This window comes from Oncorhynchus tshawytscha, linkage group LG22, assembly GCF_018296145.1.
Source record: "Oncorhynchus tshawytscha isolate Ot180627B linkage group LG22, Otsh_v2.0, whole genome shotgun sequence".
Classification (NCBI taxonomy): Eukaryota; Metazoa; Chordata; class Actinopteri; order Salmoniformes; family Salmonidae; genus Oncorhynchus; species Oncorhynchus tshawytscha.
In genome coordinates, this window is record NC_056450.1 from 14,897,591 (window position 1) to 14,910,754 (window position 13,164).

Here is a 13,164-nt window from a genome sequence, read left to right on the forward strand (position 1 = left end):
TGTGTGAGTGGCTATATACTTCTCTCTGTGTTAGTGGTTGTATATGTTTCCCTTTGTGCAAACATGGACCTGTGTTGTTCCAGTACCTATGTGTTCCCCACAGGTGTCACAGTACTCTGCATAGAGTGACTCATAGCAGGAGCAGCAGTACGGCCGGCACTCTCTCATGATGTACCGCTGTCCTCCCAACGCTGCTTCACACTCAAAACAACAGAAGTGCTTCCTATGCCAGTGTCGGCCCTCTGCCTCTGTACACTCATCAGCTAGAATTATCTGCAGTTCAGAAAGAGAGGAGGAGAGAGAGGGGGAGAGAGAGAGGAGGAGAGAGGGGGGGAGAGAGGGGGAGAGAAAGAGAGTGGGTGGAAAAAAGGGTAAGAGGCTCAGCAAATCACATCACGAATGAAGATTTCTGGTTCATGTGGAATGACAGCTATGTTTCTCTGAAAGACTGTCTTTACAGTGTGACAGTGTACATCCTCTAAGGACTTGTGAAGGTCAGTCATGACAGACCTATTAGTCTACTTCAACTAATCTCTTAAGTCAGAAATACCAAGGGTCTAAACAAGACTCTGTGTGGGTGTGTGCGCGCGCACGTGGAAGAGCGATTTAAAAGGTGTTTGTGGAACAACAACATATGGCTGTCTCATTGAGGGACTAGATGCTCCTCTAGGGTCTACAGGCATGTAAATCAAATAAAGAAACTCTCCCAGCCCCGAAGTACAAGTCTGCCAAAGATACAAATCTCCTCATAAGAGTCAGTGTTAGAACTGGCAAGAGTGGCGATTTGAAAAATTTAGATTTGTAGACAGGGCAGAGAGTGTATAAGCAGAGAGTGGATACATAGTTTGGAGAGCTTTGTGGACAGCAGAGGGTCGCACAGTATATGAGCAGACAGCGTACATAGTATGGAGAGATTTGTTGACAGGACAGGGCAGACAGAGTGCATGACCAGACAGTGGACTGGATACACAGTGAGCATATCATTTCTTGAAGGTGGCAGAGTCATGACAGGGCAGAGTCAATCACCTCATCACAGGCTTGGCAGCGCGGTTTGATCCTCTCAGCGTGGTGCCTGCCACAGTAGATCTGTCCATCCTGGTAGAAGTAGATGAGGTCCACCAGCAGCTCAGTACAAGAGGCACACTGGAAACATTGAGGGTGCCAGCAGCTCCCGTGACCCGCCCGGCTGGCAAACACCGCTATGTCCCCACCACAGATCTGTCTGCCACACTGAAACACAGAGAATGACAGAGACAAAACAATAGGTAAACAAAATGTAAATGAGCATGTGAGAACACAAGTGTATACATAACAGACCTCGGTTCAAATACATCCCAGCTCGCACATTTGGTTCCTTGGAAGTTGTGGGTACGTACATTTTTGGTTTCCCATTTGTTCTGGGAACGAAGCCATACGCTTCCTGACGGGTAAAACTGAACTTTAAAAAATAAAAAAAATGCTCCGAGAACAGAACTAAACATTTTGCCTGTTCTGGGAACGTTTATCTTTACGTTCCACTGACGTTCTGAGAATGTTTTACTCTGGTTCCTTGACAGTTTTCCTGGGAGGTTTTATTAACTCTCAGAGAACTAAAATTACAGGTTATTTGTAGGTTTTAAAAAACAAAAATGTCACTGAATGTTTCTATAAGACTTTTAATAACATTGCCATCTTATTTTGGGTTAATGTTTTTGAACTCCAAGAACAGATAGGATACAAGGAAATGAATTTCCTTAGGCATTAATCATGGAAACACATTTTTAAAAATTGTGACACAGCATCAGTTAGATTCAAATGTATAATCCTCTATGTATAGTTCTCTATCTATGTAATTAGTTCACTGCGCCACCAGGATGGAGCAAGCCCGACATGTTTTTAGTCTATTCAAAAATACCCCCTTTCAAAGGAAACAGGCACTCATTAAGATCAGGTGTGGCCAAATAGTGGGCGAGACCAACATACCTGAATACACTTAACAAGAGAGGATAGAGTGTTTTGTTGATGCTGAGAACGTAAATGTACATGTTTTTAAATAACATTATTGGAACGTTCTCTGAACATTAAACATTTTTGTTTTTTATGGAGTTTTCTTAACGTTCTTGTAAAAATTTGAGAACATGACTTTAAATATAACCATAAGGAAACATTATGCAGAAGTACTGAAATTCCCATAGAAGAATGTTGTTTCTTGAAGTTCTCTGAACTATTTGAGACCATTCCCAATGTAAAACCATTTGGAGAACATTCCTAGAACATTACCAAAATTGAAATTAAAATGTAAACATGTTTGAACTTTTAGGGAGCGTTCTGTTAAAGTAGTGCTAGCATGCATGGTTGATTTACATCATTTCCATACTACGTAAACAGAGGACATCCAAGATGGAAAATTAATAACTTCAGTGGAGTAAGGAAATGTTCAGTCTAAAATTAACTAACTAACTCGTTAATTTATAACAAAACATACATTTCATTAGCTAGACGATTTTGAGTTGATAGCAAGCGAGCTAAAGTTGTAGCGGCTGACTTTCTTTGCGCTGAACAATGCAAGCTAACAGTTGCTACTTGCTAGCCACATGATCGTAACGTTTAACAGGTTGCAGTTGTCTAATATGTCACTTGTGTTATTATAGAAGGTTTATTTTAACATTTTGAAAATGTGTGTGATGATTTATGTGCCATATTCATGATGTTAGTGGCAAACGATGTCTGAAGTTCCACGGCTTATGCTAGCTAGCTACTGTTGTGTGTGTTTGTTTATTACGGAAGGGCTGGCTGCAAACGGAAGGGCTGGGGCGGTCCTACGTAAAACAGTACATCATGATTCATTCAAGTTTACATAAATGTTTTAATGACTCCAACCTAAGTGTTTCAAACACGCCACAAATTTCTTGTTAACAAACTATAGTTTTGGCAAGTCGGTTAGGACATCTACTTTGTGCATGACAAGTCATTTTTCCAACAATTGTTTACAGACAGATTATTTCACTTAATCACAATTCCAGTGGGTCAGAAGTTCACATACACTAAGCCGGCTGTGCCTTTAAACAGCTTGGAAAATTCCAGATAATTATGTCATGGCTTTAGAAGCTTCTGATAGGCTAATTGACATCATTTGAGTCAATTGGAGGTGTACTTGTAGATGTATTTCAAGGCCTACATTCAAACTCAGTGCCTCTTTGCCTGACATCATGGGAAAATCAAAAGAAATCAACCTCAGAAAAACAATTGTAGACCTCCACAAGTCTGGTTCATCCTTGGGAGCAATTTCCAAATGCCTGAAGGTGCCACGTTCATCTGTACAAACAATTGTACGCAAGTATAAACACCATGGGACCACGCAGCCGTCATACCGCTCAGGAAGGAGACGCGTTCTGTCTCCTAGAGATGAACGTACTTTGGTGCCAAAAGTGCAAATCAATCCCAGAACAACAGCAAAGGACCTTGTGAAGATGCTGGTGGAAACAGGTACAAAAGTATCTATATCCACAGTAAAACGAGTCCTATATCGACATAACCTGAAATTCCGCTCAGCAAGGAAGAAGCCACTGCTCTAAAACAGCCATAAAAAGGCCAGACTACGGTTTGCAACTGCACATGGGGAAAAAGATCGTACTTTTTGGAGAAATGTCCTCTGGTCTGATGAAACAAAAATATTACTGTTAGGCCATAATGACCATTCATTATGTTTGGAGGAAAAAGGGGGGGGCTTGCAAGCCGAAGGTCACCATCCCAAACGTGAAAGCACGGGGGTGGCTGCATCAAGTTGTAGGGATGTTTTGCTGCAGGAGGGACTGGTGCACTTCACAAAATAGATGGCATCATGAGGTAGGAAAATTATGTGGATATATTGAAGCAACATCTCAAGACATCAGTCAGGAAGTTAAAGCTTGGTCACAAATTGGTCTTCCAAATGGACAATGACCCCAAGCATACTTCCAAAGTTGTGGCAAAAATGGCTTAAGGACAACAAAGTCAAGGGATTGGAGTGGCCATCACAAAGCCCTGACTTCCATCCCATAGAAAATGTGTGGGCAGAACTGAAAAAGCGTGTGCGAGCCACTGGGAATGTGATTAAAGAAATAAAAGCTGAAATAAAATCACCCTACTATTATTCTGACATTCACATTCTTAAAATAAAGTTGTGATCCTAACTGACCTAAAACAGGGAATATTTACTAGGATTAAATGTCAGGAATTGTGAAAAACTGAGTTTAAATTTACTTGGCTAAGGTGTATGTAAACTTCCGACTTCAACTGTATGTGCCTGGCTTGGTGTGTATTTCAGTATCTGGTATTTAAAATGCTTATTTTTCTGTGTATTTGAGCCTTTTCAAAAGAGCTCAAAATAAGTATCTTTGAGTATTTGAAAGACCATTTAGTTTTTACAAATAACCAAACAAATTGTATTTGAGAGCATTTTAAAATACTTATTTGAAATTTTTAGGGAGTGTAATTGAGTATTTTAAAATACTTTCCAAATACATACAAATATTAAACTACTTGTATTTTCAAATAAAATGTGAAATGTGAATACTTACTTCAAATGTGAAAATAATTTAGATATTTGAACTCAGGTCTGATACATACACCAAAAATCAGAGAATTCCCTAATTCCTCCTGTCTCCATCTCCCTGGTCCCTCACTCTCACTGTATCCACCCCCCCCCCCAGCAGTATCTACCTGTTGGCAGATGGCTCCGGTCATGGTGACAGGGAACAGTCTGACCATGCCTCTGCCCAGGTTCTCTCTTTTCCTCTGCTGACTGAACATACGCAGCTCCTTCTTCTCCTCCTCATCCAGATGGTTACAGTATTGAGGCTGGAAACACAAAACACATACAGAAGTTATAATGCTGACTCAAGCAGAACAAACTAGTGAGGAACAAAACAAAAACGCCAGTACCAGTCAAAAGTTTGGACTCATACAAGTTTTTTCTTTTTGACTATGTTCTACACTGTAGAATCAGTGAAGACATCAAAACTATGAAACAACACATATGGAATCATGTAGTAACCAAAAAAATAATAATTAAAAAAATCAGAATATATTTTATATTTGAGATTCTTCAAAGTAGCCATAGCTTTGCGCATTCTTGGCATTCTCACAACCAGCTTCAGGAGGAATGCTTTTCCAACAGTCTTGAAGGAGTTCACACATATGCTGAGCACGTGTTGGCTGCTTTTCCTTCGCTCTGCGCTACAACTCATCCCAAACCATCTTAAATTGGGTTGAGGTCAGGTGATTGTGGAGGCCATGTCATCTGATGCAGCACTCCATCACTCTCCTTCTTGGTGAAATAGCCCTTACACAGCCTGGAGGTGTGTTGGGTCATTGTCCTGTTGAAAAACAAACGATAGTCCCACTAAGTGCAAATTAAATGGGATGGCATATCACTGCAGAATGCTTTGGTAGCCATGCTGGTTAAGTGTGCCTTGAATTCTAAATAAATTACTGAGAGTGTCACCAGCAAAGCACCCCTACACCGTCACACCTCCTCCTCCATGCTTCACTGTGCGAACCACATATGCAAAGATAATCCGTTCACCTACTCTGCGTCTCACAAAGACACAGCGGTTGGATCCAAAAATCTCAAATTTGGACTCATCAGACCAAAGGGCAGATTTCCACCGGTCTAATGTCATTTGCTCGTGTTTCTTGGCCCAAGAAAGTCTCCCCTTCTTATTTTTTATTGAACCTTTATTTAACTTGGCAAGTCAGTTAAGAACAAATTCTTATTTACAATGACGGCCTACCGAAAGGCAAAAGGCCTCCTGCGGTTGACGGGGACCTGGGATTAAAAATAAATACAATATAAACATAGGACAAAAACACGTGTCACAACATGAGGGACAACACTACATAAAGAGAGACCTAAGACAACAACATAGCAAGGCAGCAACACATGACAACACAGCATGGTAGCAACATAACAACAACATGGTAGCAGCACAAAACATGTTACAAACATTATTGGGCACAGACAACAGCACAAAGGGCAATAAGGTAGAGACAACAATAGATCACAAAGCAGCCACAACTCTCAGTAAGAGTGTCCATGATTGAGTCTTTGAATGAAGAGATTGAGATAAAACTGTCCAGTTTGAGTGTTTGCTGCAGCTCGTTCCAGTCGCTAGCTGCAGCGAACTGAGAAGATGAGTGACCCAGGGATGTGTGCGCTTTGGGGACCTTTAACAGAATGTGACTGGCAGAACGGGTGTTGTATATGGAGGATGAGGGCTGCAGTAGATATCTCAGATAGGAGAGAGTGAGGCCTAATAGGATTTTATAAATAAGCATCAACCAGTGGGTCCAAACGGGCGGTAATTTAGAATGCATAAGATACTGCAGCTTCTTCCTTTGTTACTCAGTCTTCCCGCTCTTTCACTCAAACCCACACCCTTTTCTTTTGTGTAACAAGCTGTCATATCTGTTCCGCCCGCTAGGGACGTTTTCCTTTATGACGTAATTTGTAATCAAGTTATGATTAATTATGTGTAATTCTGTGTGATTGGTTAGGTATTTAGTAAATAAATAATTAAACCCAATTTTGTATTGCTGATTCAACATGTTAGCCAGGGTTCGTGAAGATAACCAAGAATTTACAACTTTCAGAAGAGACTGAATTAAGGTGACGATTAATATTGACTGCTATTGATGTAAAATATTACTAGGTCTTCAAGAGTTTATTCGGAGGGTAACAGCTCTAAAAATATTATTTTGTGGTGCCCCGACTCTCTAGTTAATTACATTTACATGATTAGCTCAACCAGGTGATATTAATTACGGAGAAATGATTTTATAGAATAGCATGTCATATCACTTAATCCGGCATAGCCAAGGACACGACAGTGGCTACTTTGAAGAAATGTTTAACACTTTTTTGGTTACTACATGATTCCATGTGCCATTTCATAGTTTTGATGTCTTCACTATTATTCTACAATGTAGAAAATAGTCAAAAATAATAAAATATCTATTTAAAAAAAAACTGAAATGAGTAGGTGTGTCCAAACTTGTGACTGTTACATTACAGACCAGAGGCTAGGGAAACCAAAATCTCCCACAGACGTGCAGTACAGTAAAGAATAGTTATAATGCTGAGTCAGACAAGCATCACAGAAAACAATCATATTATAGCCCAGGGGCTTTAGGACAACCAAAACCCGACGCAGAGTTACAGTATTAGCGACTGTTACCTCACTGTCGTGAGCTGGTAGCTGGTGGAGGAGCTGTTTTATGCGGTACCGCTCTCCTGAGCTGTTAGCATAGGGCACTCTGTCCTCCGGGATACAGCTGAAATACTGATACACCTGCATTAAAAACAAGCATGTTTAGACACACACTTCTTTGACAGGGGCTGCGAGGCCATTTTTTTTATACCCTGTGTGTATGCAAATAAGAATGAGTGTTGAAGTTTAAACATACAGGTAACTGTCAAAATAAAAGGAAACACACGAGTAAATGAGCGATGCCAAGTATATTGAAAGCTGGTTCTGACCTGTTCGGGCTTGAGTCCAGGCGGGACCCAGGCATACTCCTCGGAGGCGCAGCCCGAGTCGTCGTCGGAGATGGAGTGTCTCTGGAAGTCTGAGACCAGCTTCACCATCATCCTCTCCAGCTGGCCCGACACCGCCCGCACTGCATGCTCCTCACGCACACACTTACAGTGCACACAGATCTTCCTGTGGATGGAAAGAGGACAACAGGTCCAATACATGCAACACCCACCAAACTAAGATTTTTTTTTAACACATCCTATTATCTAATCATAAAAACATGCCATTGTTTGCCAACATTTGCCAACCATTCCAATAGACTCATACACATGCCCACACATCCATACTGCCTGTGGTCAAGTATTCCATGGCATGAACATACTTTGCGTTGGATACATGATGTAATTAGCAAGCCCACAAACATTCTTGAGCGTGACTCAATATGACTCCCCGCATCACAGTCACGCATTACTAAGACAACAAGCAGGTGTTCATCCAAGGAGAGGCACGTCACAAACTCAGACACACAGACCCAGTCAAATACTCACTGCGCAGAAGCTAAAACGAGCGTGTAGTCTAACTGCAAACTGACATGCACACCCGCATTCAGTGTAACAGTGACACCGTCGGACACACACATACATAACTGGATGAGGTAGCTGACCATTCTCCGATTACCTGATGAAAGAGACTGACCCCTGCCCGTTAAGGAGTCATATTTAACACCTTGTCACCTATGGTAAACATACTGGTAAGTCTCATCTCTACTTGAAATCAGACCCTGCATCTCAAAAGGAAACTCATGACTTTCATGAAGCATCATGATGATGCGTTTTACAATATCTTGAAAACCGGACTGCTGATGTCAGCAAAACCTTTTGGGACTGTATCAGAGGACTAACACAAATATCGGTTTTGAGTGGATTTTTCCGTTAAGATTCCCACCCTTGCTCTATCACGCCACTGAGCTAGCAGGAAATGAGGTCACTGATGTAAGCCTGGGCCTGGCCATCCTACAGTGGTTAATACAGATGTAGGATCTTCATTTGAGTCAGTCTGCTACAGCAGAAAAATGATCCTGCAGCAACAGGAAATGTTTTTTGTAAGGTAAACTAAAGTCAGAAATTTCTAAGTGAAATATTACACATTTCAGAAGCCTTGTTAAACCTCAAATACACCACAAGTTTTAAATGACCGGAAAGTTTATCCTGCAACAGGTTGATTAAATTAAGATCCTACATCTATAGCAGGAGGACACCCACTCTGGGATGTCATATCTTTCCTCAGAATCAATCTGTAATTGGGCCTGTCTGTATGTGGGATTGATCATGGGAGAACGGTTTTGTACAGTACGTGCTAATGTATGTGCAAGCATTACATGTGTGTGGATGCATCAGTGTTGGCTGCTGCATATACAGTATCTCTGGCTAGTGTGATTGCATAACAGGCCCTCAGCTGGTATTTGCGGCTCAAGGCCTGTTCCTCAGGCACAGATGGAGGACAAAGCAGCTTTGCTTAGACACAAACATGCCCCCCCACCCCTTAACCCAGCCATAACCCAAACACCAGCTCTAAACACACCCACTCTCTCTCCGACCAGAGGCCAAACCTTTCATGTGGATAAACATCATTCACCAGTCAGTCCTCCATCCGTCCTACTATTACCTTCCCATTAAAATATTAAACTGTTGGGCTTTCCTGTCCAATCTTTATTCTGCTGCTATTCAGTCTGCTGATACTATGATATCTATGCCTTTGCTGTACATTTACTTTGGTTCCTTAACGGATTGCTTTCATCACTGGCTGCCGTAGCTCCTTATAAGGCCAGGTTGTAGTGCAGCAGGTCCTGTATAAATCATGGTAAACATAGCAGGTCACCTCAGGGTAAGCCATTCTGGCAAGACTCACTAGCCACAATCTGGCCCCAGCTGTTTGTCCTCAGAGCCTGTGTACACTGTACATGCGTGCATGTAAGAGGCACAGTGAGACACCATATGTGTACGTGTATGTGTTGTACAGATGACTTTCAGCATGCAGGCAGCAGGAAAACCACTACAGATGTACCAGGAAATGTTATCCAGCCACCCACTCAAAACGACAGGCAGGTTTATCAGTAAAATAATCAGCAAAGAGTTGTTCAGAGTATAGTAGCCAAGTCCAACATTAAACCTAATTACATCAGCCAGAGCTAGAGAGCAGTTTCTAAACCAATTTATTTTAAACGATGTGGACTGTGAGCAAATGGGCTTGAGTGTTATTAACCTAGTTGTATCTTCTTGCCAGCCTGGAAAGACGTATAGCTGGCCATTAAGAGTATATGTAGCTACGCTCAGATGGAATGCCAGGGCGGCACACACAGCCTCCACAGCCACACCCAGCTACTGCCACCAAGAGGGCCTCAGAAATTACCAGCATCGTTACCGTGGTTACAGAGCATGAGCAGATGCTGATTTGATCTGTTTAGCTTGTAATCCGTGTCACGCCTCTGCGTCAGCGCTCTGTAACAGTTGTTGTTGAGGCATCTTACTTTGTGTTGATGTGTAAACAGTGAGCCTGGTAGTGGATAATCTCATACATGATTGACTGATGGGCAGTAGGATACAAGTAAAGCAGTGTAGGCTGCTTTTCTATTGTGCTCCTGAGGCCCATCACAAACTAGTACTATACATTTAGATAAACAATACAGTATATACACTTCTTATATCCTCTACAAAAACAGTGTGTGAAGAATCCATGTCAGGGATGTGCAGCTCTCAAGACGATTCGATACATGGGCTCCGATACTTGATTAAAAAATAAAAGATATAGATATATTTATTGTCGACAGCTAGTCTTACTGGAGTCGTGCACGTAACGAAAAATACATCACAGACAAAATACTTTACAATTGACATGAATGCATAAACATAAACATGTCGTGTGCATCTATCAGTTACACACAGATGTCAGCACATACAGTACACACAAGTAGGCCACATGGGGAGAGGCCGTTGTGCCGAGACATGTTGCTTTATTTGTTTTCTCAAACCAGGTTTGCTGTTCACTTGCTCTATATGAGAAGGGAGTTCCATGCAATCATGGCTCTGTAGAATACTGCATGTTTCCTTGAATTTGTTCTGGACCTGGGGACTATGAAAAGACCCCTGGTGCCATGTCTGTGTGTGTCAGTGCTGTGTGTAAATTGACTATGCAAACCATTTGGGTTTTCCAGCACATTAATGTTTCTTATAAAAACAAGAAGTGATGTAATCAGTCTTTCCTCAACTCTTAGCCAAGAGTGACTGGCATGCATAGTATTAATATTAGCCCTCTGATTACAATTAAGAGCAAGACTTGCCGCTCTGTTCTGGGCCAGCTGCAGCTTAACTAGGTCTTTCTGTGCAGCGCCATATAACTGGACAATAATCAAGATGAGATTAAACTAGAGCCTTGATACAATACAGGGGGGTGGAACGAGTCGGTGAGTTTCGGTTTGATTGGAGAACGAATCAATGCGATTAGATGCACTAAGAGTTTTTACATTCAAAATCTGCTGCTGATGGATCTCATGAGCTGGGCCTGGATTATGTATGTGTGCCATTCAGAAAGTAAATGGGAAAGACAAAAGATCTAACCAGAATGGCCCACCATCCAAATGACATCCAGCCAACTTGACAACTATGGGAGTCAACATGGGCCAGCATCTCTGTGGAACGCTTTCAACACCTTGTCGAGTCCATGCCCCGATGAATAGGGGCTGTTCTGAGGTGTTCCTAATGTTTTGTACACTGATTGTTTAAAGCAAAACTGCCAAAACTATTGCTGATGGTGAACCTGAACAATAAAAATTGTAAGCCCTGTTCAGCAGGTAGCCTATAGCCAGATGAGAGTTGTCTCTCCAATAGCTCACTTTTATTCTGGTAAAACACAATATTCAACAGGGCATAGATAAGTGTTGCTTCCGACCCTCTCATCGCCCCAATCTGGTCTTGAACCAGGGACCCTCTGAACACATCGACAACAGTCATCCTTGAAGCATCGTTATGTATCGCTCCACTAAAGCAGTGGCCCTTGCAGAGCAAAGGGAACAACTACTTCAAGGTCTCAGAGCGAGTGACATCACCGATTGAAATGCTACTAGCGCACTGCTAACTAGCTAGCCATTTCACACCGGTTACACTAGAAAATTACATAGGTTGTTAGTCAACTAATAAATTACTTGTTACCATTACACATGTCGCAAATATATATATATATATATTTTTTTAAACTTTTGTCAAATAAACCTGGGTCAATGGAAACATGCCTAGTGAATGTCGTCACAGTTACATGCTCAGTTCGACACTGTTACAAAATATGTTATTTCCAGAAGGTAGAAAGAAAGAAAGTAATATGAGCAACAACAACAAAACACATTCCATTTGTGATTTATAACATTTTAATCGATTTCGTGACTGATGCATGCTACATTTGGATTGGTTTGGGGTCCGCGGAGCGATGCATTCGTATCTTAAACATTTGAATCAGGGACCGATACGTATCGGTGAATTATTACATCCCTTCAAAACACTATCCATTAGCTTGTGGTACTCTTATCTAGTCTTATTCATTATGTTCAGTGGATAACTTCTGTGACATTAGAAAGTAAAACAGTGTGAACTAGGCCACCATGGAGCCCCAGTAACTTCCATTAGCTTGTGGTACTCTTATCTAGTCTTATTCATTATGTTCAGTGGATAACTTCTGTGACATTAGAAAGTAAAACAGTGTGAACTAGGCCACCATGGAGCCCCAGTAACTTCCATTAGCTTGTGGTACTCTTATCTAGTCTTATTCATTATGTTCAGTGGATAACTTCTGTGACATTAGAAAGTAAAACAGTGTGAACTAGGCCACCATGGAGCCCCAGTAACTTCCATTAGCTTGTGGTACTCTTATCTAGTCTTATTCATTATGTTCAGTGGATAACTTCTGTGACATTAGAAAGTAAAACAGTGTGAACTAGGCCACCATGGAGCCCCAGTAACTTCCATTAGCTTGTGGTACTCTTATCTAGTCTTATTCATTATGTTCAGTGGATAACTTCTGTGACATTAGAAAGTAAAACAGTGTGAACTAGGCCACCATGGAGCCTCAGTAACTTCCTTAGTATAGACAGCAGGGCCAAATAATCCTGACATATAGTAATCATGAATAACATTTTCCCTGCTGGCCCTCTTGTGGGAGAGCGGACAGACCTCTCTGTCTGCTCATTTTCACCTTTAGAATGCCACAATCCTAATTACAATCATTAACCCTCCTGTTTCTAAATCTGCTAGCAGTGTTAACAGACTCCATCTAAATTCTAAACCCTCTACCTCTGGAGAATAGGAGCCCGTGTGTTCCCACTATCCACTTCCCACTGTGAGCTAACACATTAACACAAGAAATTTAACTTGTATGTTCTATGAGCGAGTAGCCTTACAATTAGTGGCTACATTCAACAAAACAAATGAGTAAAGGAAGAAATAAAGCCACTTTAGCTTTTGTCAATAATGTCACAAAGAAATCCAAGCCCCTACCTCCACCCATTTGTGAATGAATCATTCTTAGTTCTGACAAGTCAAATCAAGACGAGCATAATTGATAAAACTTTTTTTTTTAAATCACCTCTGGTGGGTTATCAAGTACTTCTGTTTTGACCAATTAA

The 13,164-nt window shown here is 41.4% G+C and overlaps 1 protein-coding gene across 5 annotated transcripts in view; it reads right to left on the minus strand.

Annotated features, from left to right (window-relative positions):
- LOC112221896 (protein prickle) overlaps window positions 1-13,164 on the minus strand; it is a 31,666-nt gene that overhangs the window by 3,546 nt on the left and 14,956 nt on the right. For all 5 annotated transcript variants that reach the window (XM_024384312.2, XM_024384311.2, XM_024384308.2 and 2 more), the window contains 5 exons: window positions 7,499-7,682; window positions 7,197-7,310; window positions 4,681-4,818; window positions 1,027-1,230; window positions 87-273 (listed from right to left, as the gene is read on the minus strand). In XM_024384312.2, the coding sequence (XP_024240080.1) occupies window positions 87-273; window positions 1,027-1,230; window positions 4,681-4,818; window positions 7,197-7,310; window positions 7,499-7,682 (827 nt within the window). The remainder of the gene's footprint in view (window positions 1-86; window positions 274-1,026; window positions 1,231-4,680; window positions 4,819-7,196; window positions 7,311-7,498; window positions 7,683-13,164) is intronic.